This window comes from Lagopus leucura, unplaced genomic scaffold (genome assembly GCF_019238085.1).
Source record: "Lagopus leucura isolate 7727_CA_CO unplaced genomic scaffold, USGS_WTPT01 Super-Scaffold_100002, whole genome shotgun sequence".
Classification (NCBI taxonomy): domain Eukaryota; kingdom Metazoa; phylum Chordata; class Aves; order Galliformes; family Phasianidae; genus Lagopus; species Lagopus leucura.
This window is the reverse complement of record NW_024962263.1, coordinates 29,529,779-29,555,765: the sequence shown is the minus strand read 5'-3', so window position 1 is coordinate 29,555,765 and position 25,987 is coordinate 29,529,779. Positions and strand designations below refer to the sequence as shown.

Below are 25,987 nucleotides of genomic sequence, written 5' to 3'. Positions count from 1 at the left end.
AAGGCAGTTTCCTACTACTCCTGCCCAGCCTTTAGCTGCTGCTCCTGAGGGGCATAGGTCTTCCCTAGAACTTTTGCTAGACCTTCCAGATCTCCTGAATAAAGTCAGTGCCCACAGCAACTCAGATGATGCTGTCTGTCCACATCTGGGCAACTAATCCTACTCCCAGAGCCATGTTGACTTTGATACAAGTTTAGATATTAGTTCATGTGAGCACCTCTTAAACTAATTATCAAGGACTCTCCAAAATCAAATGTTTAATTGCAACTGGTCCAGCAGAAACTATTTACTCAACTGCCTCACAACCAAAAGTATTGACACTGCAATATTTTTTACACCCAAATTTTCTTTTCACTTTCTTTCTATTAATCAAAATTGTACTTTTGTAAACCAATGTAGATTTCCTGAAATTAAAAAATCTTCAGTCATTGCATATGTCTAGCATGTTTTTTTTCTTTCTTATCACCTTTCCTCTGCAGTCACTTCTTGACAAAGCTATGCATGCCTTGCTTTTGTGCTCCTTTGCCATAAACTTGTTTTGTCTCCCATTGTTTCCACACAGATTATTCTTGCTGTACTCTAAATTTCTCTCAGGGTATTTTAGTGATGTGAAATTCAGAACTGAAACAATATCAGCTGCCACCAACAAAGCTGTGTAAAGTGTTGTTTCTTCCTGGGAACTCTTCCAGCGCAGAAAACAAAATGCAGGAATTAGAAGTGACAAAAAGCTGGTACTAACTGATGTGCCAACTGTATAAAAACCATCTATGCTCTGAATCATTGTCTTTCCAAACTGTTAGGATCTATAAGAAAGTGATTTTAATTCCTAAGAAAATATATTGCCATAAAAGTGACTCGTATATACTGGCTGTTGGAAATTCACTATTTCTTCTTTATTTTGTTGAGAGACAATTTTCCCAGTTTCCCTCAGTTTCATTTACTCTCATAAATCAAAATTATCTGGTCTGACAAAAGGACTATGTTCAAACACAGCCCAGTGATCTACCACAGCATCAAAGGTAAAATTTTTAAAGCTTGTAAATAATCCAGAAATCAAGGCCTCTTATTCAAAAATGAATATGACATGACCAGTATGTAGACACAGAAACAAGCAAACATGCTTAGTAAGTTTTTATAATGCCCAGTCTTCTTGGGAACCCAGAAGCCTCAAACTTCTGAAAATCCCAGCATCCACAAACAGCTCCATGAGGTAATGCACTGCACCACCTTTTGAATCAAAATGTTGCTACTTCCAAAACAGAGATTCTAGGCTATTTCATAGAATCGTAGAATCATTTGAGTTGGAAGACCTTTGAATGTAATATAGTTCAACTCTCCTGCAATGAACAGGGACACCTACAGCAGATCAGGGTGCTCAGAGCCTCATCCAGACTGACTTTGAGTGTCTCCTGGGACGAGGCTTCCACCAACTCTCTGCATAACCTGTTCCAGTGCCTCACCACCCTTATGGTAGTGTAAAAAAAGCTGCGGTAACTTCTTCTAGCTCTAGTTGTCTAAGATGTAATAACAGTGCCTCTAAAGCTAAGATCACAATGCCTTCTTTGTATCTCTAAATCAGAATAGTGCAGTGAAAACTCAAATCTACATCTTAAAATTTATTCTGAGTCTGGAAACTAATGCACAGATGAGACTTTTTTATTTATTTTTTTGAATGCTCTCCCTGCTCCCTGTCAGTATGCTGTAGGATCTGCTTCTAGATGTATTTTAAGACATTGCATTTCATCTGCACAGTCCTATTTCATCTTCTCTACCTGAGATACTCAGATGCATAAGATATACATGGCTACATTTGGAACCCGTGGATATACTTGTTTTCAAGCAAAAGACCTACAATCAGCACTTTCTAATCAAAGACAAGTTCCTTTTGTACTTACTATCACTGGCCCAGATTAAGCAGAGGCTGTGACTTCCTTGTCTTCAAGGTGGGCCTAGGGAGAAGAATTTCCTCTAGATCTGCTTAGCAATACATTCTGATTTCAAAAATACCAAATGATGGCAGTTTTTATAGGCAATTACACAGGAAATAGTTTGCTACTTTGGCTTTGTGACTAATTCAGCACTAATTTCCTCATGTAAATAGCAGAGTTAATACTGGAACTCTTTTTAAAAATGCAGGAAAATGATGAATTAATGTATCTATTAATGACTTGGGAAAAAAGGTGAAGACAAATATTCACAAACGTCAAAATAATTTAGGTTACTGAAAACCAGGTGGAATTGCATGGAATTCCAGGGGCACTTAAAAAGATAGACAACTGTACAGCCTGGCTGTAGTTAGAACTCTGTGTTAATAAAGGCATGCTAATGTACAGCAGAAGGTAAAACATTCAGCATGATCCGGGCTGCTGGTAGACCTTCACAAGCTCTAAATGAACTGTAATCATTTGGGAGTCAGGCAGAAGAGACAATGAGTTTCTGTCAGCAGCTCCATTAACATATTTATTAATTATTAGTGGACCCAGGAAACTAGATTTTAAAACACATTTTTAAATGGACTAAAATAATACCTTAAAAACGATACACTGAGATAATCAATCAGATCAGTTTGGTTTTTGCTAACTGCTCATAATTCTTTTTATTTCCTGGCACACTTTTCCTCTTTCAATTCTATAATTTATACACCTTTTTAATGTCTGTTTTCAAATCCGTTTGGCAAATATTCCAGGCAAGAGCTCTGTGTTTCTGCAGCACAAGCCCAATGGAACTTTATGAAGCCTGGAGGCTTGTGGACATCAAAACACTGCAAATTAACACATGCTACCACAGACAAGTTGTATGCTTTTATTTTGAAAGTTGTGCTTACTTCTAGCCACTTCATTTAAAATAAATAATAGAGTGCAAATGGAAGGTGTTCACAGAGCATAAATAGCATAATAGCAACAAATGAAAAGCCCTTAAAGATTATTTCCTCTAAAAAGGAAACATATAAGCAATAAAAAAACAACACATGCTAAGTGGGAACAAATAGTGAACTCCATTTCCTAATTGCAGTAAAAAAAAAAGAAAAAGAAATCAACAATAGAATTAAAAGAGAATTAATGACCTAGAAAAGGAATTTCATCCTTTCCCTGTGTGAAGGGAAGCAGAAGAACTCACTGTGATTGCATGCAATTGAGCTCAACAGCTCAAAAACGAACAAGATGGAAGGGTGGCATTCAGTTGCCTGAACATGGCACATGAAGATATTTAACATGCTCTAAAGCATCCTAAGAGATCTGTGTGGCATATATGATGTAAAACCTACAGGAGATTTGCACTGTTCTGAAAGTTGATGGAGACTTAGGACATCTCCATTGAAAAAAATCCTTAAGGATAGAAACCTTTATTCTTTAGTGTACAAATCAAGAAGAGTCTGACAAAGAATCTTAAGATAGAAAATTACCTTCAAATAATATTTTTAGAGATATACAAGTGATTAATAGGAAATGGCAAGTGCCATAAATATGTTGCGTTTGTAATAGCACTGTAATGTTGTATATAATTTTTTGGGTTCATCCCTAGAATCCTGTGTGGACTGCTCCAAACTGAACTGATTTTTATCACTTACATACTGCATGGTTTGACTATGCTCTATTTTTTTGTCTGAAAATCTGCCAATTATTTTTCAGTTATTAAAAAAGGAAAGTTAATGTTGACACCAAGGATTTGAGTTCTTTTCAATGAAAAGAGTAGAATGAAACTGATTATTCTACATCACTATCAGGAAAATAGCTAAGTTCAGGCTGCATCAGATAGAAAAGTAACTCACATGGTCTTTTTTTGCTGCTGTCGTTATTTTTTATATAAAATTATGGATATGTTTAATGTCATAGCTAGTACACTTAGACTTCTGTTTCTTGGAGAATGGTATCTCCAGTTTAGTCCACAGCCCTCTGGTAGGTTGAACATCAGAAGTACATATGTTTCCCTGTAGACTTTACTAAGTCAGAATCCTAGTCAGATTTTATCATGACTATCACTGTACCCATAATAGCGAGAAGGTGACAGTAAATATACCTTCTTCTCTGGTTGCTTTATCAGCCAGGAAAATAGTAGTTAATTTTATCCCTGAGGATTCTTCCCCTCAACTATCCATTCCAAGTGGCAAGAAGATGGAAGGAAATTTTATTTTCAACCAACCTATGCCTGTGAACTTAAAGCCTCTTCTCCGTTTATACCCTAGGTTTATCTTTAACCCAAATTTGACACTGGCTTCAAAGGAGCTGGAAAATCCTTTCAGAAACAGATCTAGGGGAGGTCACTGGGGAGTACTCTGACAGAAAGAGGAATTACATTTTCTGTCTTTTGGGTAGTGTGGCAGCTTCAGGCCTTTCTTTTAACATGACCTCAATCTGGCCTATCTTATATTGATGGAAAATATATTACCATCCTGATTTGTCCTGTTACAGTAGCCTCAATTCTTATGTTATTAGACATCGAGTGTAGTTTTCTGATGAATGCCAGCAGGCAAGAATCATAGCATGAAAATAGCATGTGGCAAGCTCAGAACAAACAAAAGATAATACTTCATACAGTGAAAGCTCAAGAGTTGAAACTCCTCACAAGACACTGCAAATGCTAACATGCAAAACAATTTAAAAAAAAAATCAGACAAAAACCATGTAGGAAAGAAAAAATTCAGTGGTCACTAAACTCAAAGGTTTTACCTTTATCACAAGTCCTGACCTGAGATTGGCTGTAGTCGGGGAAAACATCACTATATTCCTGCCTTAGCACAATATTTTAGCATAAGTATGGAATCCTTAGAGTTGGAAGGGACCTCTGAAGGCCATCTAGTCTAACTCCCCTGCAACGAACAGGGACACCACAGGTAGACCAGGTTGCCCAGGGCCTGATCCAGCCTCACCTTGAAAGTCTCCAGAGATGGAGTATCCAGTGCCTCACCATCCTCACTGTGAAAGATTTCTTCCTTATATCTAACCTAAACCTACCCTCTTTTAGCTTGAAACCATTTTCCCCTGTTCTATCACCACAGATCCCTATAAAGTGCCTGTCCCCTCCTTTCCTGTAGCTCTCCTTCAGATACTGAAAGGCTACTCTCAGGTCACCTCGCAGCCTTCTCTTCTCCAGACTGAACAGCCCCATCTCTCTCAGCCTGTCCTCACAGGAGATATTCTCCATTCCATGGGTCGTTTTTGTGGCACATCTCTAGATGTGCTCCAATACTCCATGAGCCTCTCAAAAACAAGCTGTGGACGGACCTTTGAAAACTTGTTAAAGATTTTATATTTATTTTTAAAAATAATAATAATAATCAAAGCTGTTTAGAATTTAGAAAATAAAAACAAGTTTCAGGCAAAAGAGCTTAATGTATATTGTTTCAAATTGAAGTGTTTCTTAATATAACTTTACCACATGTGTTTGCTATACCCTTTGTTTCCCTTTCGTGATCAACATTTGCCTTTTTTTTTTCTATTTTTACCCATATGCTTTTATACTTTTTGATTTGTAATTGTCTCTTCCTGAAAGCATTTATTACTCACATTGTAAATCTTTAATTGGTTGTACAAGCCATGTGTGCTAGCAGGCCTTGAACTCTCTGAAGTCCTGTAGGTATTTCAATTTGCATAGCAAATGATTGATGGTGGCAAAATGTGGTATCATATTGGCTTTCTTTTTCAAACTGTGAAGTATTCATGCAAGAGTTTTGAGGAAAAAATTTTCAGTTGAAAAGAAAAAAGAAAAATAGTTTTTTAATAACTATCTCAAAGAAAAAATGCTTCAGCGCTGCTCTTGGTGTTTGGTAACAGAATCTTGAAATTTAGGGAGAAGTGATAAGCTTTGCTTACAAAAAGAAAGCACAGTGAATTTTACCTCACAAGGTCTTGTGACAGGAGAATTCATCTTGATATATTTATAGGAAGGGCAGTTAAGGTCTTAGAGATACCCATACTTACTCTGAGAAGACTTCAAAAACTGGAAACAACCTTTCAAATTGTCGTTATATATTGCAGCAATTTCTTTCAATGGCCTGTAGACAATCATGGAATCATAGAATGGGTTAGATTGGAGGGGACCTTTAAGCACATTCAGTTCCAACCCCTTGCCATGGACAGGGTCTCCATCCACCAGACTAGAACACTGTACTCCAGTTGGGGCCTCACAAGGACAGAGTAGAGGGGGATGATCACCTCCCTTCCCTGCTGGCCACCCCTTTTTGATGCAGCCCAGGATAGTTGCCTTTCTGGGCTGCAAAAGCACATTGCTGGCTCATGTCCAGTTTTTCGTCCATAAAGACCCCCAAGTACTTCTCCACAGAACTTCTCTCAGCGACTTCTTCTCCCAGTTTGTACTCACATCTGAGATTGCTTCGACCCAAGTGCAGAACCTTTTGCTTGGCCTTGTTAAACCTCATTAGATTCTCATGTGCCCACTTTTCAAGCATGTCCAGATCCCTTCATGGCATCCCTCCCTTCTATTGTGTCAACTGTACCGTTCAGCTTGGTGTTATCAGCAAACTTGCTGAGGGTACACTCAACGCTACTGTCTATGTTATTGATAAAGACGTTGAAGAGCACCAATCCCAAGATGGACCCCTAAAGGACACCGCTTGTAACTGGCCTCTATTTAAACATAGAGCCATTGACAACCACCTCTGGTTATGACTAGTTGACCAATTCTTTATCAACCTAGTAGTCCAGACTTCAAATCTATCTCTCTTCAACTTACAGATAAGGATGTGATGCAGAACCAAGTCAAAAGCCTTGCACAAACCCAGGTAGACAACATAAGTTGCCCTTCCTTTGCGCACTGATGCCATCACTCCATCATAGAAGTCCACCAATTTTGTCAGGCATGATGTGCCCCTGGTGAAGTCATGCTAGCTCTCTTGGATCACCTCCACATCTCACATGTGCCTTCACATTTCTTCCAAGACATGAAGCTCACCAACCTGTGGTTCCCCTGCTCTTCTTTTCTCATTTTCTTTAAATATGGGCGTGATGTTTCCCTTTTTTCAGCCACTGTGGACCTTGCGTGACAGCCACAGTTTTTCAAATATGATGAAGAACGTCTTGGCAACCACGTCAACCAGTTCCTTCAGAACCCTGGGATGCATGTCATCTGGTCCCATAGATGTGTACACATTCAGCCTCATTATGTGGCCTTAGACTTGATCTGCTCTTACATTGGGAGGGTCCTCCAAACCCCCCACTTAGAAGTTCAAGGACACAAAAGGCATGGGAAGCCTGACCATCCCTGAAGACCAAGGCAAAGAACTCATGAAGTTCTTCAGTCTTCTGCATGTCTGAGGAGGCTAGCTCTCCCTTTTCATTTGTCAGAGAGGGTGCACACTCTTTTGCATGTTTTTTCTGCCCAACAAATCTAAAGAATCTCTTTTTGTTGTTCTATATATCCCTCATCAAGTTCAATTCCATCTGCACCTTGGCTTTCCTAACTTCATCCCTGCATGATCCCTCCAACCCCTATGTTTTAGGCCCGAGGGTGAAAACAATTGAAAACAATACTCACTCCGTTTTTTGAAACTATTATTTTGACAAATCATGATTAAGAAAGGGTTTTAAGAAATAAAAACTAAACAGAAATATTGTAATGTCACTGTATAAATCTCAAGTGAAACAATATGCTCAGTACTGGGTACATGTCTGATTCTGCACTCCATGTCACAAAGATGGAAAATGTATTTAGAGAGGTGAAAGAATCATTGACATAATTTCACATTAGATACAATGAAGAAGGAAGAATTGAAAAAGAGCTTGATGAGTATACACAAAATGGCTGAGTGGCACAGAGAAAGCAAATGGGGAAACTTTTCAGTCTCTCTGTAGAAAAGCTGGGACATGCTAGATGAAGTGGGAAGTTCTTAGATTTGAAAGTCTCTAAAGTAAATGATGAATCACATCACAGTAGAAATGAGCTCCTAGCTCATTTCTGGAGCTTCCTGCCATGGCTGCTTTGAAGCTAAGGGACTACTCCAGGAAAAGAACAACTTTCCACAGATAAAATTAATCCCAACCAACAACAGATGATAAGGAGCAGTGAGGGCTGAGGAACCCTGTCCCACGATCCTTAGCCAGGAGCAGAGCAGCAGGGGACAGTCACAGATGCAGACATCCATCACCACCCTAAAGACAGGCTAGGCAGGGCATCAGCTCATGGGTGAGGCTCAAGATCAGTCCCAGCAAACAAAAAAAAATAACCAGGACTGCAAAAGTCCTTGAACCACACATTGTGAGAGGCTGAAAGACTATTCTGGTGAAAAGTCTCTGCATCCTCATCTGGTTCATATACTCTCAGCAGCCAATATTTGTCACTGTCATAGGCAAGGACATCCCAGGACAGCCATCTCTGCACTGTATTCTTATCATGAAAAAAGTTGGAGATGGGACAGAAGTTGAGGGCATGAGTCCTTTCATTCAGAATGGAATCAACAGGACCACATATCTGAGAGAGCAGATAGAATTGTTTAAACAAGACTATCAGTTCTCCTGATGGAAAAGACTCCTTTATCTGGCACTGGTGCAGTGAAATGTTAATTTTGCATACTTTTAATGCTGAAGTAGTTCAGTTGGCTTAACCAGGGTGAGGTGATTAACTAGAGTGTGAAAAGGTACAAGAAAGGGAAGAAGAGCTTCTTAAGTTGTGTAATGAAGTTATCCATCACATTGCCACATAGGACAGTTCTTTTACACTTCAGTATAAAAATTGGCTGGCTGTAGAGATATGATTTTACCTGAAGGTAAACAAATTAGTAACTCACTGAGATGACTGTAAGTCCCCTTTTGTGGAAAGAATTATTTACTGCTAATTCAGTCTGTCATGATTTCCTCCTCCTCCTTTCCAAAGTCCACCTGTAAAAAGCCACTGCTTACTCCTCACATCAACTAAATAACAGTGCTGTGGCCATGATCTGTAGGCAGGGAGTACAAATGACTTTCAGGTACACAGGTTTATGCAGAACAAGTCTACAATAACCTTCTTCAGACAAGAATGTCCAAAATCAAAAGGAGGCAGGCAAGGATGTAGGGTAGAAAACAACAGGTAATTACAGTGAGAAGATGATTAACAAGATGCTTCATTTTCACAAATTTCTCTAGCTTTTTTATCTCAGATTTAAAAAAAAAAAAAAAGAAAAAGAAAATAGAAAAAAAAAGTAGTCTCTCTCCCAATCCATAGGATTAAAATAAATAAATATTCATTCACATTAAGCTAATATAGCTGTAAGTAGCAAGGCAGGCATATCTAAAGCCACTGTCTTCATTATGTAAATAGAAAATGAATTTTCTGTACTATTTGAATATTTTCTTGATTATAAATCCTCAAATAGAATGCGTATGCTTATAGTAGCCATTTCTTAAAAGGCTTCAGTTCAGAAAAGTTGTCGTTGGGAGAGAGAAGAAATTCCCTAAAAATATTCCAGAACTGTTCCTTGGGAAAGTGTATTAAGGGCAATTTCTGAGTATATTTCTCCCAGCTCTTCCCTTACTTCCTTAAAGGAAGAATCATTCACTGAAAAGGAGAATGGTGTGCTCTGAATCCAACCTAGAGCTGACAGATAGCCCTGGAAGACAAAATTTCTGAATGTAGAGAAACTAAAATTTGGAGAACAGTATTGATGTTTTCAGAGAAATAAGATCTAATAGTCTATAGACTACATAATCAAATGACTCATATCAATGTTTGTGTTATCTTGTGAATGCTAGCCACTGTCCACCCTCTTTATCTAAATCCCTGTTTAAACTATACTATTGGAAGTGAAAGTAGTCAGAAATCTCTTTACCTGGTCTCTTTGCTAGGGTGGTATCATTATATGCTATGCTGCTGTGGCTTATAAAAGCAAACTAAATTGCAGGAAGCATTCAAGTGATTTACTTAACGTCCCTTCTAGGAGTTCTCCATTATCTGTAAAGTGGACAAATAGATCTCCCTCTAAAGTATTGGATTCAGGTTAACAACAAAGATTTAGAGGATTTAAGAGTAAAAACATCAAGTGTTAAAAAAGACAAGAATGCAACTTCTGCTTTTTGATCTTCTAGTAAAGTGCATATCCTGAAACTCATCTCCTTCACTCCCAGTAGCTACTAGCTAAAAGTACCAGTAGTTACCAGTACTAGTACCACTACCAGTACCATACATTAGGCAGTTATAGGATTAAAAGGGGCTTTGATTTTATTTTTTTTCTTCTGGCTACTTACTAGATATTTCTAAGATCTGAAGTGTTTTCAACAGAACATTAGGTTTGGTGAGCAAAAATCAGGCTTATTTGTTCTGTTCTGTTTTGCTTTGCATTGCTTTATTTTGCTTTGGTTTCTTTTGTTTTGCTTTTCCCATTCTCAAGCAGATTATTTTTTCAAGTAGAGATTAAAACGTTTTGAGAATGTCAATAGAGTGCTGATCCATTTAGACTGGCTTTGAATCAGTTATATTCCAAAACTTGTAGTTCAACGCTTTTTTAGAGGGGGAGCATAAATAATCTGTCATCTCCACTGGTGCAGATTTTTACAGAAGCAGTATGCAGGCTCTTGTTCACGGCTGGTGAAAATGCATAGCTAACGGAGGTGGCTATGCTGAAAAACAGCATTTTGTAGCTGAGAATTCTCTCTATCAAAGAGTTTTATTGTGCTCTTTGGGTCTGTTGTTATTTATATGGTAATAAATGGGAAGCTTTACTTTCAGAGCAACCTACATATAAGCATGCATATACACCTATATTTATATGAAATCTCTCAATTATAACCATATTTTAGGAAATTAAAAAAAAAAAAGAAGAACCTTTCTGCCACATGCTTCTCCACTCTGCTTTTCTTTCGTCCTTGACCAGGCCCGGTAAATGACTACAGATTGCTTGTGTGTTCAGTGTAACTGTTAAAGCTCAGGATGTGCATATGTGGATATGAGTGAAAAATTCCCTGAAGGCACCAGTTCTGTTTTACCTCTACTCTCTCTGTTTCTGATGCATTCAGAGAGATGAAATACTGACAGAATTTCCATTTTGGAACTGAAATCTGAATGTCTTGACTGAGGAACATTGACACATGTTCAAGCTGACTCACAGAAGATTTAAATTCATATGTTGATCCTTTAGAAAATTTTTGATCACAAATTGCTCTAACTTAAGTACATCAGGAACATGCTACAGGAACCTTTTACTTCTAAATCTATTGTCTTAGCCACAAGGTAGGAACAATGCCTCCTTTATTTTTGTTACAATTGCTTAATCCCCAAATGAAATTTCCTTCCTAAACATGACTGTATGCATCCCTTTCTGCAAACGCTGACAGTGAGTAAATGAGTTCCATCCCTTGACATATCAAAGAGTTAAGAGCTTTCACCAGAAAGTGACCGAATCAAAGAGATGCTGAGCATCAGCTGCTACCAGGGCAGAAACTGGTGGTGCTCAGAGACTGACAAACTTCTTTAGGTTCCTAAATATGTATTTTGATTCCTGGTTTGTCTCAATAGCTGAAGAAAGAATTAACATTGACAGGTTCCCAAGGAGATATTGCTGCCAGAAGAACAATTTCCTCTAAACTGGCTAACAGAAGTCCAGATAAATCTGTCTTCAATGAAAGTTTTAAAAACAAGACCACGAGCAGTGCGTTGGGGTAAATAGCCTCGATAATCTTGGCAATCAAAAAGGAGAAAGGAAAGCCAAATCTGGAAGAAATCTGGGATGGCTATTCTGAAAGAGAACTACAGCCTATCTATCAAGCATCCCATTTCCAAGGCTGACCAGTACCATCTGCTGTGGAGAAAGACTAAAAAACTCTGTCTAAAGCAAAGCAGCTCAATTTTCAGCAGTTGGTTTATGCTCTAAAACATGATGGTTTACAGCTTTACCAAGCTGAGGGGCGGATAAAGTGAGAGGAAAGATTCTGAGCATTTTACCAATAAAAACCCAACCTTACTCTGAAATCTCACTAAGTTCTTAAGTACTCTGGGCATCAAAAATACAATGTTATTTCCCTGTTTAAAAGTGATATTGTACAGGCAGCTCTACCACATCATTTGAGCTACAGTAAACACTGTTTATGAAGTTGCAGCCTAGTAGAGGAAACAAAATCAAATAGGTTATATACATAGCTCTTGCACCATTTCCACAGGTCTACAGAGTACTAGCACAAACATTTTGTCCCAAAGGAAAGAAAAATACTAGGCTTACATAGGGCTACTGATGGGATTCAGCTGCATTAGAGCATGCTTCTGCAATTCATATGCTTCCGCAATGCACATGTTGGACTGGAAGAAGAAAGTGTTTGTTATGATAGTCCTAGGCCTTCATCACTTCTGCTGTTTTTCACCATAACTTTTTTTTTTTTTTAACCAACCACCTCTTGGGAAACTCCATCCAACTTTTATTTCAACCAAGCTACTTTGTAGGATGTTTTAGGATCTGTTCCCCTTAGTACTTATCCCACAGTGTAATAGCTGCTTGGAAATGTTGTATGTTGCTTGAAGGTAGGTTCTTTAAATTTGGTTTTGAAGACAAATAATATTCTTCTCATTCAGCTTTCCAGGGCATTTCAAATTACCTTGCAGACTTGAAGTAATGAACAATGACTATCTTTAGTGAAATTCACTAATTGCATGATTCATTTGTAACACGACAACTCATTCCTCATTTGTCTTGTTACAACTTTTTCTCCTAGTTCTACTTACAATTTTTTTCCATTGTATATTGCACTGTTGAAAAAATTTACCTCTGTATGTGCACTTCCAAGGGAATGAGAAAACTTAAAAAGATGGCATTAGAAATAGTGAAAAATCTCTTTCTCGGTATTTCATTTCTCAGTTGGAACTTCATGTGTTTTTTTCCTATGTAACTGAGGCAAGACGTGAGCAAACTCATGATTCAGGGAAGCAGAGAAATAAAGTGAAAGGAGAACTGAGACACAATCTATGGTTTTATTTACTGCACTTCTACAAATTTATGAAGGTATCTCCCGCCTGTCACTTTTGGTGATTCCAAAGTGCCTTCACAAAGCTGGTTTCAATGATTTTAGGCACTCTAACTGCAAGAGAGCAATTCTGGGTATTGTTTAGCAACCAATCCACAGCATTTTGTAATTCCAGGAAAGAAAAGACAGGTTAGAGAACCTTAGAAAATTATCTGAGATTGTACTGAAGCACAAATTAAGCTAGAATTCTTGAAAGTAAATATGTTGCATTAAGCAGGAAAAAAAAGTTTTTGTTTTTCTCTTCCACAAAGGTCAACCATTAGAGTCACATGAGTGTCAATTTGCCCCAAAAAACAGATATTTAAGATCATGTATCACAAAGAAGATTGGTATATCATAGGCCAGGAGAGCAAACTGCCCTACCAGTCTTGCCATGACTCTCTCTGCCTTCAAGAGGGATGATGGTACCCACATCTGGCTTTTTCTCATACAAAATATTTTAATTAGGAAAATACCAGATTTGTTAGTCTTACTTACGCTTATGGAGTCTTTCACAGATGCCTGTTTCTTCTGCTTTTTTCATATCGTCTCAGGTTTTCTGCTTCAAGTCTTTAAATGTCATGAAGAAGTGGCAAGATGACATCGCTGCCTCCAACAAGTCCTCCTCCCAAATCGTCAGAGAGATGAGAAAGTGCTGCCTGTTGCCCAGGATCAGACAGAGCAAGGAGACTTCTCATATTAAAACTTGATGCAAAACAGCAAGCCACAGTGTCACAAAACAGATTCGACAGCTCAAGGTTTTAATGACTGGTTTAAGCTAGAGAGTGGGCAAAGCAAGCAGGCCTCCAGCTGAGATCCTGCTACAGCATCCAGACAGCTCCAAGAGTTGCTTGCATTTTATTCATGATAGAAAGGAAAAGATTTTCTCACAATCATCCCACTCAGACTTCTTCATTTTGCTTACAGTGTGACCATGATCACCTGGCTAAATTTGCAACAAGCATACTTCTGCAGCTTGAGAGAGAGACAGAGTATTCTAGAAATGGCTGTGGTGCCAACACTTGCCATTAACCATTAACCACAATCACGTCATTTCTGCTGAAATTTCCTCTAAGATGTGCACAGCTGGCCTCAGTCATCAGCTTCATCAATGTCACCGCTAGCTCTGCTGAATCCCGGACCACTCTGGAGTAGAGTTTAGCACTGATGTTTCCCTGGTTCCTGGCTCTGGTACTGTTCTGCTCCACTCCCAGCTGAAACACAGGCTGGTCTGGGATCCTCACGCAAAGCTTGAAATGTCAGACAGGACGCGCTCTTTGTGGGCACGTGTGGCTGCAGGTTTTAGCACAGTTGTCTCTGGATATGAGCGAAGACAAAAAATTGGGCTGTCTTCCCAAGCAAGTCTCTTCCTTCAACATTAATGAGGATTTTGCAGAAATCCCTCAGCTCCCACCGCCTGTGTCCTTAGGACTGATAGCTCTCCCTGCTATGAAATCAGATGCTGCAGAGAGAAGGAGCGTTAACTGGAAAATACAGTGCAGATGAAGCACAGCACCTGATGACAAACGGCTACATTTCATATCTTGGCTGCACTGACTTTTTGCAAACATAAGAATTACATAAGGGCTTGCTTTTTCCTTTGTTAATGATATTTAGCTTTGCCTGACATGTATTTTCAATGAAATGATTTAACTTTCCAGACAAGTTATCCCAGGTCTATGCAGCTTTAATCTGAAGCCAATATTCTGAGCCGTGTTTTTTAACTTCTGTTCTTCTATATTACTGCAGTTCAACTATTCCACCACAGGGAAAGATACTTTAAAAAAAAAAAAAAAGATAAATAAAATTTTACAAAATAGAGAGAGATTCAAAGGTTTGTTGATTTTCTAAAAAAGAAAAAAAAAAAAAAAGAAGAGGGAAAGGTACAGGAATGTCCTACATTTTCTCAGAATTTATGGATATACAGTGTAATCGTAAATCTATGTATTCCTTTATTACACAAACAGTCCTGAGATAAACAACCTAACTACTTTGGAAAAAAAAAATAAAATAAAAAATGAATGCCTTTTGACTGCAAAATTCTGGGAAGAGAAGAGGTTTTAAATGCTTATCAACAGTAGCTTGGAGTAATTGGTGGAACAAATATTTAATAGAAAGTTCTGGCATTGTTATACCAAATTGATTTGAATCTGGCTGCAGGTCACAGGTGATGATTTGGTAGATGTGAGTCTGTTCTGAACACTATGGGCATTTCCCCACTGAAATAAACCCATCAAACTGTCTTCTGCAGTCCACAGTCTCGGTTTAAAAGTGTCATCTTTAGACTGTTGACCTTCTCCAACACAGTTCTTTGACATATCCTGAGTCTTTAGCCTTGTAATAGATTTTATTCTATTCAGTTTTTAAATAGCTATCATATATAAAATACACATATTCTCTGTGAGTGCATTTTTACATCTGTAGCCTACTGTGGTTCTTCCACTGCCCAGTGATCCTCTCAGCTCTCACCTTCAGGGTGCACAATTATTGCATGGGACCAAAACAATGTTACCTCTCAATATTAAATGCTCAAAGTTTCTTATGATGCTTATGATTTTGAAAGATTGAGGAAAAGAAAGGATAAAATTGCATTTCTCTATGTGGTATTATTGTCATTTCTTAGCCTCTCAGCTTAACACGTTTTAAACAGAGAGAAACTTGCTGCTGATTAAATTGAGAAAATTATCAGTGAGTAATGAAATGAGGGAGCTGTTGGAAAATAGCGAAATTAGTTTTCGATAGAGAATTGTTAGTTTTCTCTTGGGATACAACTTCTTCATACAGAACAGACACTTCTCTGTATCCTCTCCCTGCATGTGAGTGTGCACAGATAGGGATGTGCACAAATGCACGTGTGTGCATAATTCCATTTCAACTGTTTCTAAGCTTCCTGCACTGAAGAATAGTATATACACAGTTTAACTGTTTTCCCATCACTGAATGTTTATGACAGCCAGCCTTTATGCAAAGTTTAGAAATTAACCCTTATCTCCGTGGTGTGATGACTATGTCCTACAGTCTGCTTTCATGGTCCAGGTGCAACCAGGAGCATGGCCGTGGGCTGAGACTACAGACAGAAGAGCTTCTCAGAACAGTGCAGCTGTGCTAGAAAAACTTGGCTGTTAGTGACATTTCAGCCTTTCCATATTTCTTCACATGTTCCTGCTGTTGAATCATGCTGCTTTATAAAATCACCTAGCAAACCAGAAAACTGTGATGATTTAAACACTTCTTTTAAAGCAACCTTTGCTTCTCATAAGCTGCAGGTCAAATGCCAAGGCAGCATGGGATCTCACTAAGCATTTTCCTGAGTACTACCTCAGAGCACTGCCCAGAAATGCTGAAGGCATGATGTGGGTGTCTGAGCTGTTCAGAACCTTGCAAAGGCACACATTAAAGTTAGCATGGTTAGACCAAAGATACGAGAAAAAAAGCAGCAGCAACAACAGATTTGGCTGAGAATCTCACAGTTGGTCTGGTACACATCCCAGGGTGAAATGCCGGTTCCATTAAATTCAATAGCAAATGCTTACTGGATTTAACAAGGACAGATTTAATCCCAGAACCCAAAATGCTTGCGCAACCCAGTTAAATTTCAGTGTAAAATGTCTAAACGTATGTTTTATTGAGCCACTTTTATGTTTTGCTGGCCCCTTTATCTTGTGTCAACCAAAAATTCATAATACCAATTTTGACTGAAGGCTGGCTTTAATTACAATTTCTTTTACAGGTCTCAACAGCTTTTTGTATCCTGGGAAATGAGAGCAATTCTCACTATCATATTCAGAAAGAAAATGAAAAGGTTGGTAAACGTATAAGTAATTTTAACTGATTCATTGATCTGAATACTTTTAAAGTAATACAGTAAGTATTTCTGTCACACTTTGAAGTTAAGCTTGGAGCTGAGTTACATCCCTTAGGGTTATTTTATAGCCATTAAGAATGTGTACCTTTTATCTGGTGCCTTCAATTAATTGAATTTCAAAAATATTTTCAAATGTTTTTAGAAAATCATTTAGTTCCTGGAGGACATTCCTGTGTGATTTATTGTTACAGTAATTAAAAGCAGTGAGTATTACACTGGTCACTGTTGGAACTCCTGTCTGCCTTCGGCTATATTTTGGTTTAAGTTAAAATATATAACGCACTTGAGAGACTTGTGAAGGAAGGCAAGAGAAAAATTAATTCTTTTCAGATTGCTTCAGAATTTTGGCACACTTAGAAATAACCTCTCAAAGTGATCACAGTGATATTTACATGATAATTATATGCAAGCACAATTAAACCTCTACATTAAACAATTAAATAATGCTTTTCCCGCTATGGTAAATTATTCCTGAGTGCCCGTATTAGTATTCTGTAGTTCTAATCGGTGCCATAAATAATTTTCAGTTTTACACATTGTGCTCTGAAGCAGTTATTAAGAGCTCTCAGGAAGAGTTAAAACAGCTAATGAAAATAATTAGTGGGGAAAAAAAATGATGGCTCATCCCACATGGAAAGATAACCCTAAGTGCGTGCTACAAACGCCGCTTTAATTGCATTATTGTTTCCCGAGGTGCGCGCGGTTCTTGTCTGCAATCTCTTCTGTGCAGAGTGATCGCCCACGAGTAATGTCGTGTGGCACTTCCCAAACACAAGGAACTCTCTGGGACCAGACCCAAAGCCCACTTCTCTTTGGTTCTCTTTAGCATGGAGGAAGGAGCCCACTCCTGCCCTACTTCCCCCGGGGCTCAGCACTGCCCACCCAAGGTTGGAAGGAGAATTTTAGTCATACGGAGCTCCCTCGGCGCCTTCCGACTTCTTAAGGTCTTCAATGTCTGCAAAGATATTCAGCAATGGAAATGATGCTGATGCATCTCTCCTGCCAAAAGATAATCCTCTCCACGTTCATATTAGAGTACACTGAGGCGGTTTTGGTGCTCTCTAACCACACCAACACTTCTTTCACGGCACAGATTAAATGCCTTCTCAACACAACAGGTTTGCCAGCAGAACTATGGAAATGCTTGCTTAGAAAATGGTTGAAAATGTAATTATACATTCAAAGACCCACAGATGACCAGATCGAGTCTGGTAAAAGATGCCTTTTATTGTCTTGACCATATATTTATGTATAAAAGTGTAGTCCTGTCCAATAAAGGTAAACATTTCACATGCCAGCATACGCACTGAAGTCATTGTTCACAACAATAACCTCTCCTTTTAATAAACCATCTCCTTTAAGCTGAAATGCCTAAAGGTTTTCTAATGTATATCAGTCTTTTGAACATCACATAATCAATTTAACACAAGAAAGGGAAAAGAAATGTACCTGCACGGATCCCTGCATATTCAGATAAACCTTGCTGCTATGAGGTTAGCATAAGACTGCACCAAAACCAGATGAGGACAAACACAGTTTCAGTGAAAATCTGATTTCTGTCCTGTCCATGTATTTATTGCATTCTGAATTCTATTCATCTTCTTTTTTTTTTTTTTTTTTTTTTTTTTTGGTATGTGTATGAAATTATTTCAGTTATACAGATTATCTTGGAGTTTTCACAATGAAGATAATGGGTTTCTAAGACTTTCATAGAGTGTGTGAGCTGTAAGACAAGGAATAGTATAACATCCCTTCACTGGCTGTGATTTAATAATCTCAACAGTAAAATAAAGACAAAAAAAAAAAGAAAGAAAGAGATCAAGCTGGTGTTCTTTCCTATCTGATCTCTTAGAAAGTAGGTCTTCAAAGAACAGCCACTGTACTGCAGAAATCGACACTGGCAATTAAATGATATTCCCTTTCTGAATGGAAGTACATGGTGCTATCACCAGTGCTGTTTGTCTAATGACATGGAAAATTAAGGTTTTTAACCACGTACTATCATTTAGTGAAGGCCTTTTCAGAATCGAGGTGGCCTGGGTCTAGCTACAGAAACAGGAAAGAATGCCAAAAGGATGTCAGGGTAGACAAGATCAACACTATTTCTACTGTGGGGAGAAAAGGAAAAAAAAAGCACTTTTTAGTATTTTAAATATTACAAATGGTTGAAACCTTTGCATTTATGAGTCATTAAAAAAGGGAGGGAGAAGAAGAATCTGTAACAATACCACGAGCAACATCAGGCAAAACCTACAAATGGCCCTCAAGTCATGAACCCTGGACTTTGAATTTCTGAGTGCTCCCCAGCAGCTTTTGCTCAGGTTGCAGGCACCTGCTGGGATTTCCTGGTGGCCTGTGCTCCCTCAGCAGACGTGTCCTTTGGGTCGCCATTGGTGAGTTGCATATTCATCCACTGGGACTTGTTCTCTGCTCTGCTCAGCCATCCTCCTGCTCTGACAGGCAGAAAGCCACCCTGATGAGTGGGTCAATGGGTGGCAACTCTGAGGTGCGCAGGTCACCATGAGCAAATTGAAAAAGACAGTGTCTGCTCATTTCTTCCTCCAACCAACGCTGCCATAATGTCGATCTCATGCAACTGAGGTTGTTATATTGCGTAAGATATATTTATTCACTCTTACAGCTGGTAGGTGTTAATAGGAGAAAATATTTTTTTGGAATGATGCCTTCTGCCCTTGGACACAGAAGGGATGTTCCAGGGAAGGCAGTGTCCACAGGGCAGCCCTAGCCCCATGGCATCTCCCAGACCCACACAAGGCCAAGAACCACCAGGATGGTCACACGAAGGCTTGCAGTGTGACTGGCTTTCTGTCTGTGTGTGCAGATGGGGAGAAGGGGCACGTTCTCCCTTTCCGTGTGGTTTCCCTGTCTTGGAAGTTGCAAACACAACCCGAGGAGGGAGAAAGGAGAAAGAAAAGTGGACTTCCCACTCTGAGAGTTCATCAGACGTACCTTGTCATCGCACTACAAGGTACAATGTGTGTTGAACATTATGAGCACGGGCTCATGCAAACGACACGGGCATGAAAGAGCCCTGGCAAGAATAAATCTGTCAATGTACAGATGTTCCCCATTAATGTTATTGTTCAGCTTTGGTGATTACGGTGAGAAGACAGTGGCTAGAACCCCCCCACCACCACCCCACCTCTCGCAGCTTTTCTCCCCACACCTCTTTGTCTTCGCTTAATTGGGTGCGATGGAATATTCTTCTCTCCTCCTCTGTGTTTTTTGAGACGTCCACCAGCCTTATGCCTTTAAACACAAATGATATCGATCCCTCCTCCCCCTTCTGCCAATCCCAGTTTGTCCCTACGATCCCTACGATTCTGTACGATTCTTTTCGCTCGGCACAAACAATTAAGGCGAGAAAGTAGCGGCCGCTACGCCAAAACTTTCTGCAGCCGGGACAGGAGCCTAGGGGCACGCAGAACTACTGCGGGGTCGGAAGCACGGACCGGGGGGGTGTGCGGGGGGGCTGAGCGGGAAGCGGGAGAGAGAGCTCCGGCCCTGGAGCCCCCGGCCCCCCCCCCCCCCCCCCCCCCCCCCCCCCGGAGGCAGCCCCGGGGCGGGAGGGGACGGCCCCGGGGCTGCGGGGCTCTGCGGGGCGCTGCGGGAGGAGGGAACGCAGCCCCGGCGGAGCCCGGCGCGAGTGCTCCGAGTGGAAGCGCGGGCAGGGGGTGGGCAGGTGCGGGCACAGCCCGGCTGGCGCCTGCGTCCGAGCCCACCTCCGCCGACGGGAGGGAAACAAAGGCGGCGGGCGAGGCAGAGTTGCCCGTGAGTTGCGCGCCTCGCAGCCCTGACTCGCGGAGATAAATGGCAGCGCGGGGGGCGCGCACTTAATCAGCGCTCCTGCTGCCTTCCGGCGGGTACACCCCGCGGATCATTAGGTTAAATGGAGGACATTCGTGTCCTTCCCGAATCGATGCAATTATTGTCGGCGACGAGGACAACGATTGGAGTGGCAGTGCTAATTTTACCAACCCGCTATTAATTATGGTGTCCCCCACGCCCCAGCCGGCGTTTATAACGCGAGGAGGCGAGAGGCTCCGGCTGCCGCTGTTTTAAAAGGAAAAGTTAGGAGCCGAGCGCCTGGAAAGTGTTAATCGGCAGCGGAGCAGCGGAGCCGCGCTGGGACGTCACTAGGAAAGGGGTGAGGGACGTGGCGGCGGCGCCGGGGGAGCGGAGGCACTGTGCGCTGCCGTCAGGTGCCGCACGCTGAGAAATGCTCGCGGCGGCTCCGCGCAGCGATCCGCGCAGAGAGCGGGAGGAGAGGAACGCTGCCATGGCACTGCAAGGTGCTAGCCGGAGCCGGGCGTGATCGCAGGTAAAAACGTTTTCTCCTTGTTTTGGTGGTGATGCTGCCGTGCGTGTGTTGTGTGTACGTGTGTGTGCGGCGGCAGGGAGGAGGGGGGCGGCGGGGTTATTTTCCCCCTCCGGAGCTGCAGCAGCAGCGAGGAGGCTGGGAACGAAGTGCTGGAGGGAAGGGGAACTCCGTGTGATGGATCACTTGGCTCTGTGCGATCTTCGCCTGGGAAAAGGGGCAAATGTAATCTAACATATGTGTTATTTCTTGGGAAGGGGGTGCGCATATGACACTCCGCGAGCGCTAAGGTAAGGCACCGAGTCAAACTTTCCGGCTTTTAAGACAAACTTTAAAAGGAATAGGATGTGACCTATGCGAGCAGGAAAGTTTTCCCTCCGCTCAGGACTGCGCGGGGCTGCGCACTGCCTACAGCACAGAGTGACTGTGAGCGGGGTCCGAGCGGAGCCTCCTCGGACAGCCTCTGCTCGGCCCGCAGAGCTCTGTGCGGAGGAAGACAGCAGCGTCTGGGGAGCGGCTTTTGCTTTTCTTCCCGAAAAGTTTGGGGTGAGCCGTGAGTGCGGGCTGGCCGCAGCCCTTCCGAGCAGAAAGTTGCTGGATGCGAAGAGCAGAGTGAGCCCGTGAGGCCTTAATTGAGATAGTTCACCAAGAGATTGAAGCTACCGAATGAAAGCATTCCGAGCGCTATTTTACGCGTAGTTGTAATTGTAAATGAATTACCGGCACACGCTTAGGCAACTGCTGTTTGTCACCGCGGCTCCCGACCCCTCGTACGGGGCCGTGCAGGTGGGCACCGGCAGCTCCGATTCCGGCCCGCAGCGCCGGGGTCATTCTGGCGCCCCGGGAGGCTCTGCGCGCACCCCGCGCTCCCCGCGGTGCCGCCTTGCCGGGGGCTCCGGGTCAGAGATGCGTGGAGCTCCGCGGCGTAAAATCCCGAACGGGAAAACAAAGCAAACTCGGCTGAAAGAGCATTGCCGAAGTCTCTTTCTTTAGCCCATAAGCGAATTCCGTCGGGGAGATGTTTGCGGGAGTGGCAGAAGCCGTCGGAACGGGGAGGCGATGGGAGCGCAGATAGCAGAGCGGTGGCCGCAGAGCTGCCTCAGCGTGCGTCCCTGCGGACGTCCATCACCGCGCTGCCCCGGCCTGCTCCACTGCCGCAGCGCTTCCACCCTGTTCCGTGTTTGTACGATGCAGCTAACATGAACGTTGTCTCCGGGTTCCCGGGGAGGAGGCACGGAGCCCGGAAGACGCGTTCAGTTTGGTTCTGCTTCCCAAATCTCCGTTCTGCTTCTTGCAGGAGGGAAAGCCTCCAGCCTGAGCGCTGATTGCGATGTGTTCGCTCTCCCAAACTTTGCGCCGTGCCCTGAACTCTCGTGCACGGCAAAGGAGCTCTGACAGGGAACCATTTGCATTGCACGGCACAGACGTGCGTTTCCCAAATGCTTACGGAAAGAGCTCACCGCAATCGGTGCCTTTCCTTGGGGCGGAACAGCGTTGCGTTGTTTATGCGCACCGACCACAGGGGTTATTTTAAATCATTGAGGGACTCTGGCACCAAAAATTGCGGATGAAACACAACTGCCTTTCCCGTCAACAAAAGGCCATTATTTGTAGGCTGAGAGTGAAGCAAGAGATGAGCCGTAGGAAGGTGTAATGTCCTCTTTCAGTGTTTAAATACGAAGGGGTTCTGTCAGTGAAGCTCTGGTTTGGGGTTTTGCTTTTTTAATGAGTGCTTTCTAGGGAATACAGCCTGGAAGTGGCCGTGCAGCACGGCTGCGGTGACAAATGACGAATAATCACGGTGATTAATACGGGAAAGTTGGGTGCAAAATGGGCGCTGAGTGTTCGCGTGGCGCGGGGCATTGAGGGATAACCGCGATATATAAATAGACGAGGGCCATAAATATTGAATTTCACCTCGCGTTTTAAAGTTTAATAGACTCATCTACATATCAAACCTGTAGTGCCGTGCGGGCCGCCGAGCAGTTAACATCTGCGGTAGTATCAAAAAAGGGGAGGAAAAAAAGAACATAAAGCTACCAACAACAGGACGTCTCCCAAACTTCCAGCCTGGAGGACTGCGAGCACTTCTGCAGGCGGTTCCCCGGCTCTCGGCTAATTATAGTGCTTCACCCTGAGCCACTCTTAAGATAAGTGCAACTGTTCTCGTCCCCAGTACCGCGGGGTCCGACTGAGGGGTTGGAGCGAAGAGCCCAGGCGCCATCCGCCCGGGGGGCACCGAGCGGTGCTGAGCGCTGCGGGCAGAGCGCTGAGTTCGGCCAGAGCGACGCGCGCCGCGTGGACCTGGGCTGCTTGTAAATAGTAACTGGAAGTGCCATTAGGTCCTGGGGCCGAGGGAGGAATAAAGGAGCGATTCTGTCACAGAACCCCAATGGCTAAGTTATTGCTGTTCCCAGGGAGAAAGAGAAATTGGCAGCTCAGGTGAGGAAAGCATTGGCGTTTTCTCCCCGCTCCCCAAAATCAATACGGAATTCAGACCCGGTTATGAATGTCGTTTGGTTGCCGCTCTCCACTCGTCTCTCCCGAGCTGTCAGCGCAATTTGCATGTGCTGCATCTGATAGCCTTTATTTGCAAACATTCCAAAGCGCCATAAAGAGCCGCGCGCTGTAGTCTAACTCCGTGCGAAAAGTACTATTTTCATCTGTAAATTAAAGCAATTACGCAGCAGATATTATATTATATGTACTGTGGTCTCCAGATAGTCATCAATCACCCTCAATCGAGCTGTCAGTGTGGGCAGATTCGTTTCTGGGAGGCAGTCTTCCAGCTGGGGAGAAGAAGAGAACATCATCATTAATTAGAGTGTGACCCTGGGGCTATTCACATGTCTGAACCCGGGAATCTCTCTGAGCAAGTCTGCACACCGCGCTGCAGCGCTCAGCGCTCCGGCAGCCGCCGCTCGGCCCGGCCCGGCCCGGCCCGGCCCGGCCCAGCCCAGCAGCCACAGCTGGGAGCCGCCGTCGGGGCCGCTCCGCGGGGCGGCAGCACGGAGCCAGCCCCGGGGGCTGCGGGGCACGGCGGGCAGAGCGGGGGGCTCCAGGCCTCGGCTGTTCCCATCGCTCGGGTGAGAGGTGTTTGCTCTGCCGTGGGGAACGGCGCTTGGCCCCTGGGGCTGCACCCCGCTCCCTGCACCCCTGCTATGCACCCTCCCCCCCCCCCCTTCGCCGAATGCTTTTCCGACGGCTTCCGAGGGGTTTAAACGCAAGAATTCCCTCCCTTCAGTCGCTGCCCGGAACGCGCTGGCGGGGTTTTCTACCTGTAATCACACGTCGGGAAGAGAGGCTGCAAAAAGAACGCAGGGCCGTATGTCACGGGCTTTATTGGCAGCGTTAGCGCTAATTTTAACTGTTGATTAAATCTTAAATGAAGACTCAGTCGTGTGTCCCTTCATATGTCTTGTTTGTAATTGAGACTAATTATTACTGTGGGGTGGGAAGAAGCAGCTGCTCATTAATTAATTTCTAATTAAAAGTGCATCCCAGCCCTTCGGTGACGAAGGAGGGTGGGGGCCAACCTTACTGATACAACATTTATCCTTCTGATTAAACCCATTGCCCCCACCCCCTCCACCGACAACCGAGCTGCCCTAACTTCGGCCCCCTCTGGGCTAAGAGGTGCGGGTGGTTCTGTCCGAAGATTTCGGGGCCGGTTGATGTGAATGGGGTTTACATGACGTCAGAGGCTCGGCTCCTTCCCAGCAGCGCGCTGCTGACGCGGTGTGTTTGCTCTGCTCTCCCCCCATTGCCCCCTTTTCTTTTCCCCTGCATGCAAAATGTGTATCCCTGCCGTTTGCCAGCCTCAGAGCCCCCACGTAGATGCGGAGGGGAGCATACTACACTTTTGACACATCCTATTTTCTTTCCTTCTTTTTCTTTTTTTCCTCACTTCGGTAAAAAGAAAAGAAAAAGTTTACATTTTCATGTAAATAAATAAACTGTGGTTTTCTGCTTCGTCCTCTAAGCATCTAGGGAGCTGCGGTTCCCAATCAATCAGTACAATAGAGCAGAGCACGGCTGCCCTAGCGTGCAGATCAGACGTCTCGCCTTGTTTCTAGATCACCGGGAGCCTCTGGACCATGTCCTACCCGCAGTTCGGCTACCCCTACTCCTCCGCGCCCCAGGTAAGGCTGCTGCCTCCCAGCGCTCCATTGAGCCCCGCTCATTATCGATCGCTTCCGCTCGGGGCCAGAAGCTGCAGCGATCCCTCCCTAACACGGGGGGAGCGTGAAACTCTCGGTTTCACTGGGAGCGCTTTGCTCCCAGCGCCTGCCAGACCCCTCAACTTACATCTGGCGTTAAAACTGGGTTTGGGTGCTTTGGGGTGATGGCGATGCGTGGGGCAGAAATACAGAGCAGAGGGCGGGGAGAAGGGAGAGGGAGAGACCCCCACCCGCTCTCCCACCGGAGCGCTTTTTCCATTCCCGAGGGAATTTGCCAATTAAACGCGAACGTAGCAAGGGCCAAGGTGAGGGAACATAATGGAATACCCGAACCCAGCAGGTTAATGACAGATGCGTGCGTGGCCGCTGCAAATCTGCAGTCTAAATAAATATGCATGAGTAATCTGTTGAGGGGGGAGCTGGAATAACGCAGATGGGCAACATCACGCTGCAGGAGGAGAAAGCGGTGTAAAGCCGGCACCACAAACTTGGGTTGAAGGAGCGATGCGTTACGGAGATTCCATGCACACAGTCACGGGGCGTTTGTTTACGGTTTGTGGATGATGTATCACTCTATGTAGACATATTAAACTCATGCTCGCAGAACGTTCTCGAGGAAAAACGGTGGGGAAAAGGGTGGGGGCGGGGGGGGGGGGAGGGAGGGGGGAGGGGCGGGGGAACACCC

At 43.2% G+C, this 25,987-nt stretch overlaps 1 protein-coding gene across 4 annotated transcripts in view; it reads left to right on the top strand.

The window, feature by feature from the left end:
* The first annotated feature begins 20,547 nt into the window (after positions 1 to 20,547).
* The window catches only part of IRX4 (iroquois homeobox 4), an 8,427-nt gene continuing 2,987 nt past the window's right edge, over positions 20,548 to 25,987 (top strand). The window contains exons 1-3 of one of the 4 annotated variants that reach the window (XM_042870311.1): positions 20,548 to 21,124; positions 23,053 to 23,563; positions 25,198 to 25,263. In XM_042870311.1, coding sequence (XP_042726245.1) covers positions 25,219 to 25,263 — 45 coding nt within the window. In that variant the 5' untranslated portion in view covers positions 20,548 to 21,124; positions 23,053 to 23,563; positions 25,198 to 25,218. The other 3 variants (XM_042870310.1, XM_042870309.1, XM_042870312.1) reach the window with 3 other exon arrangements.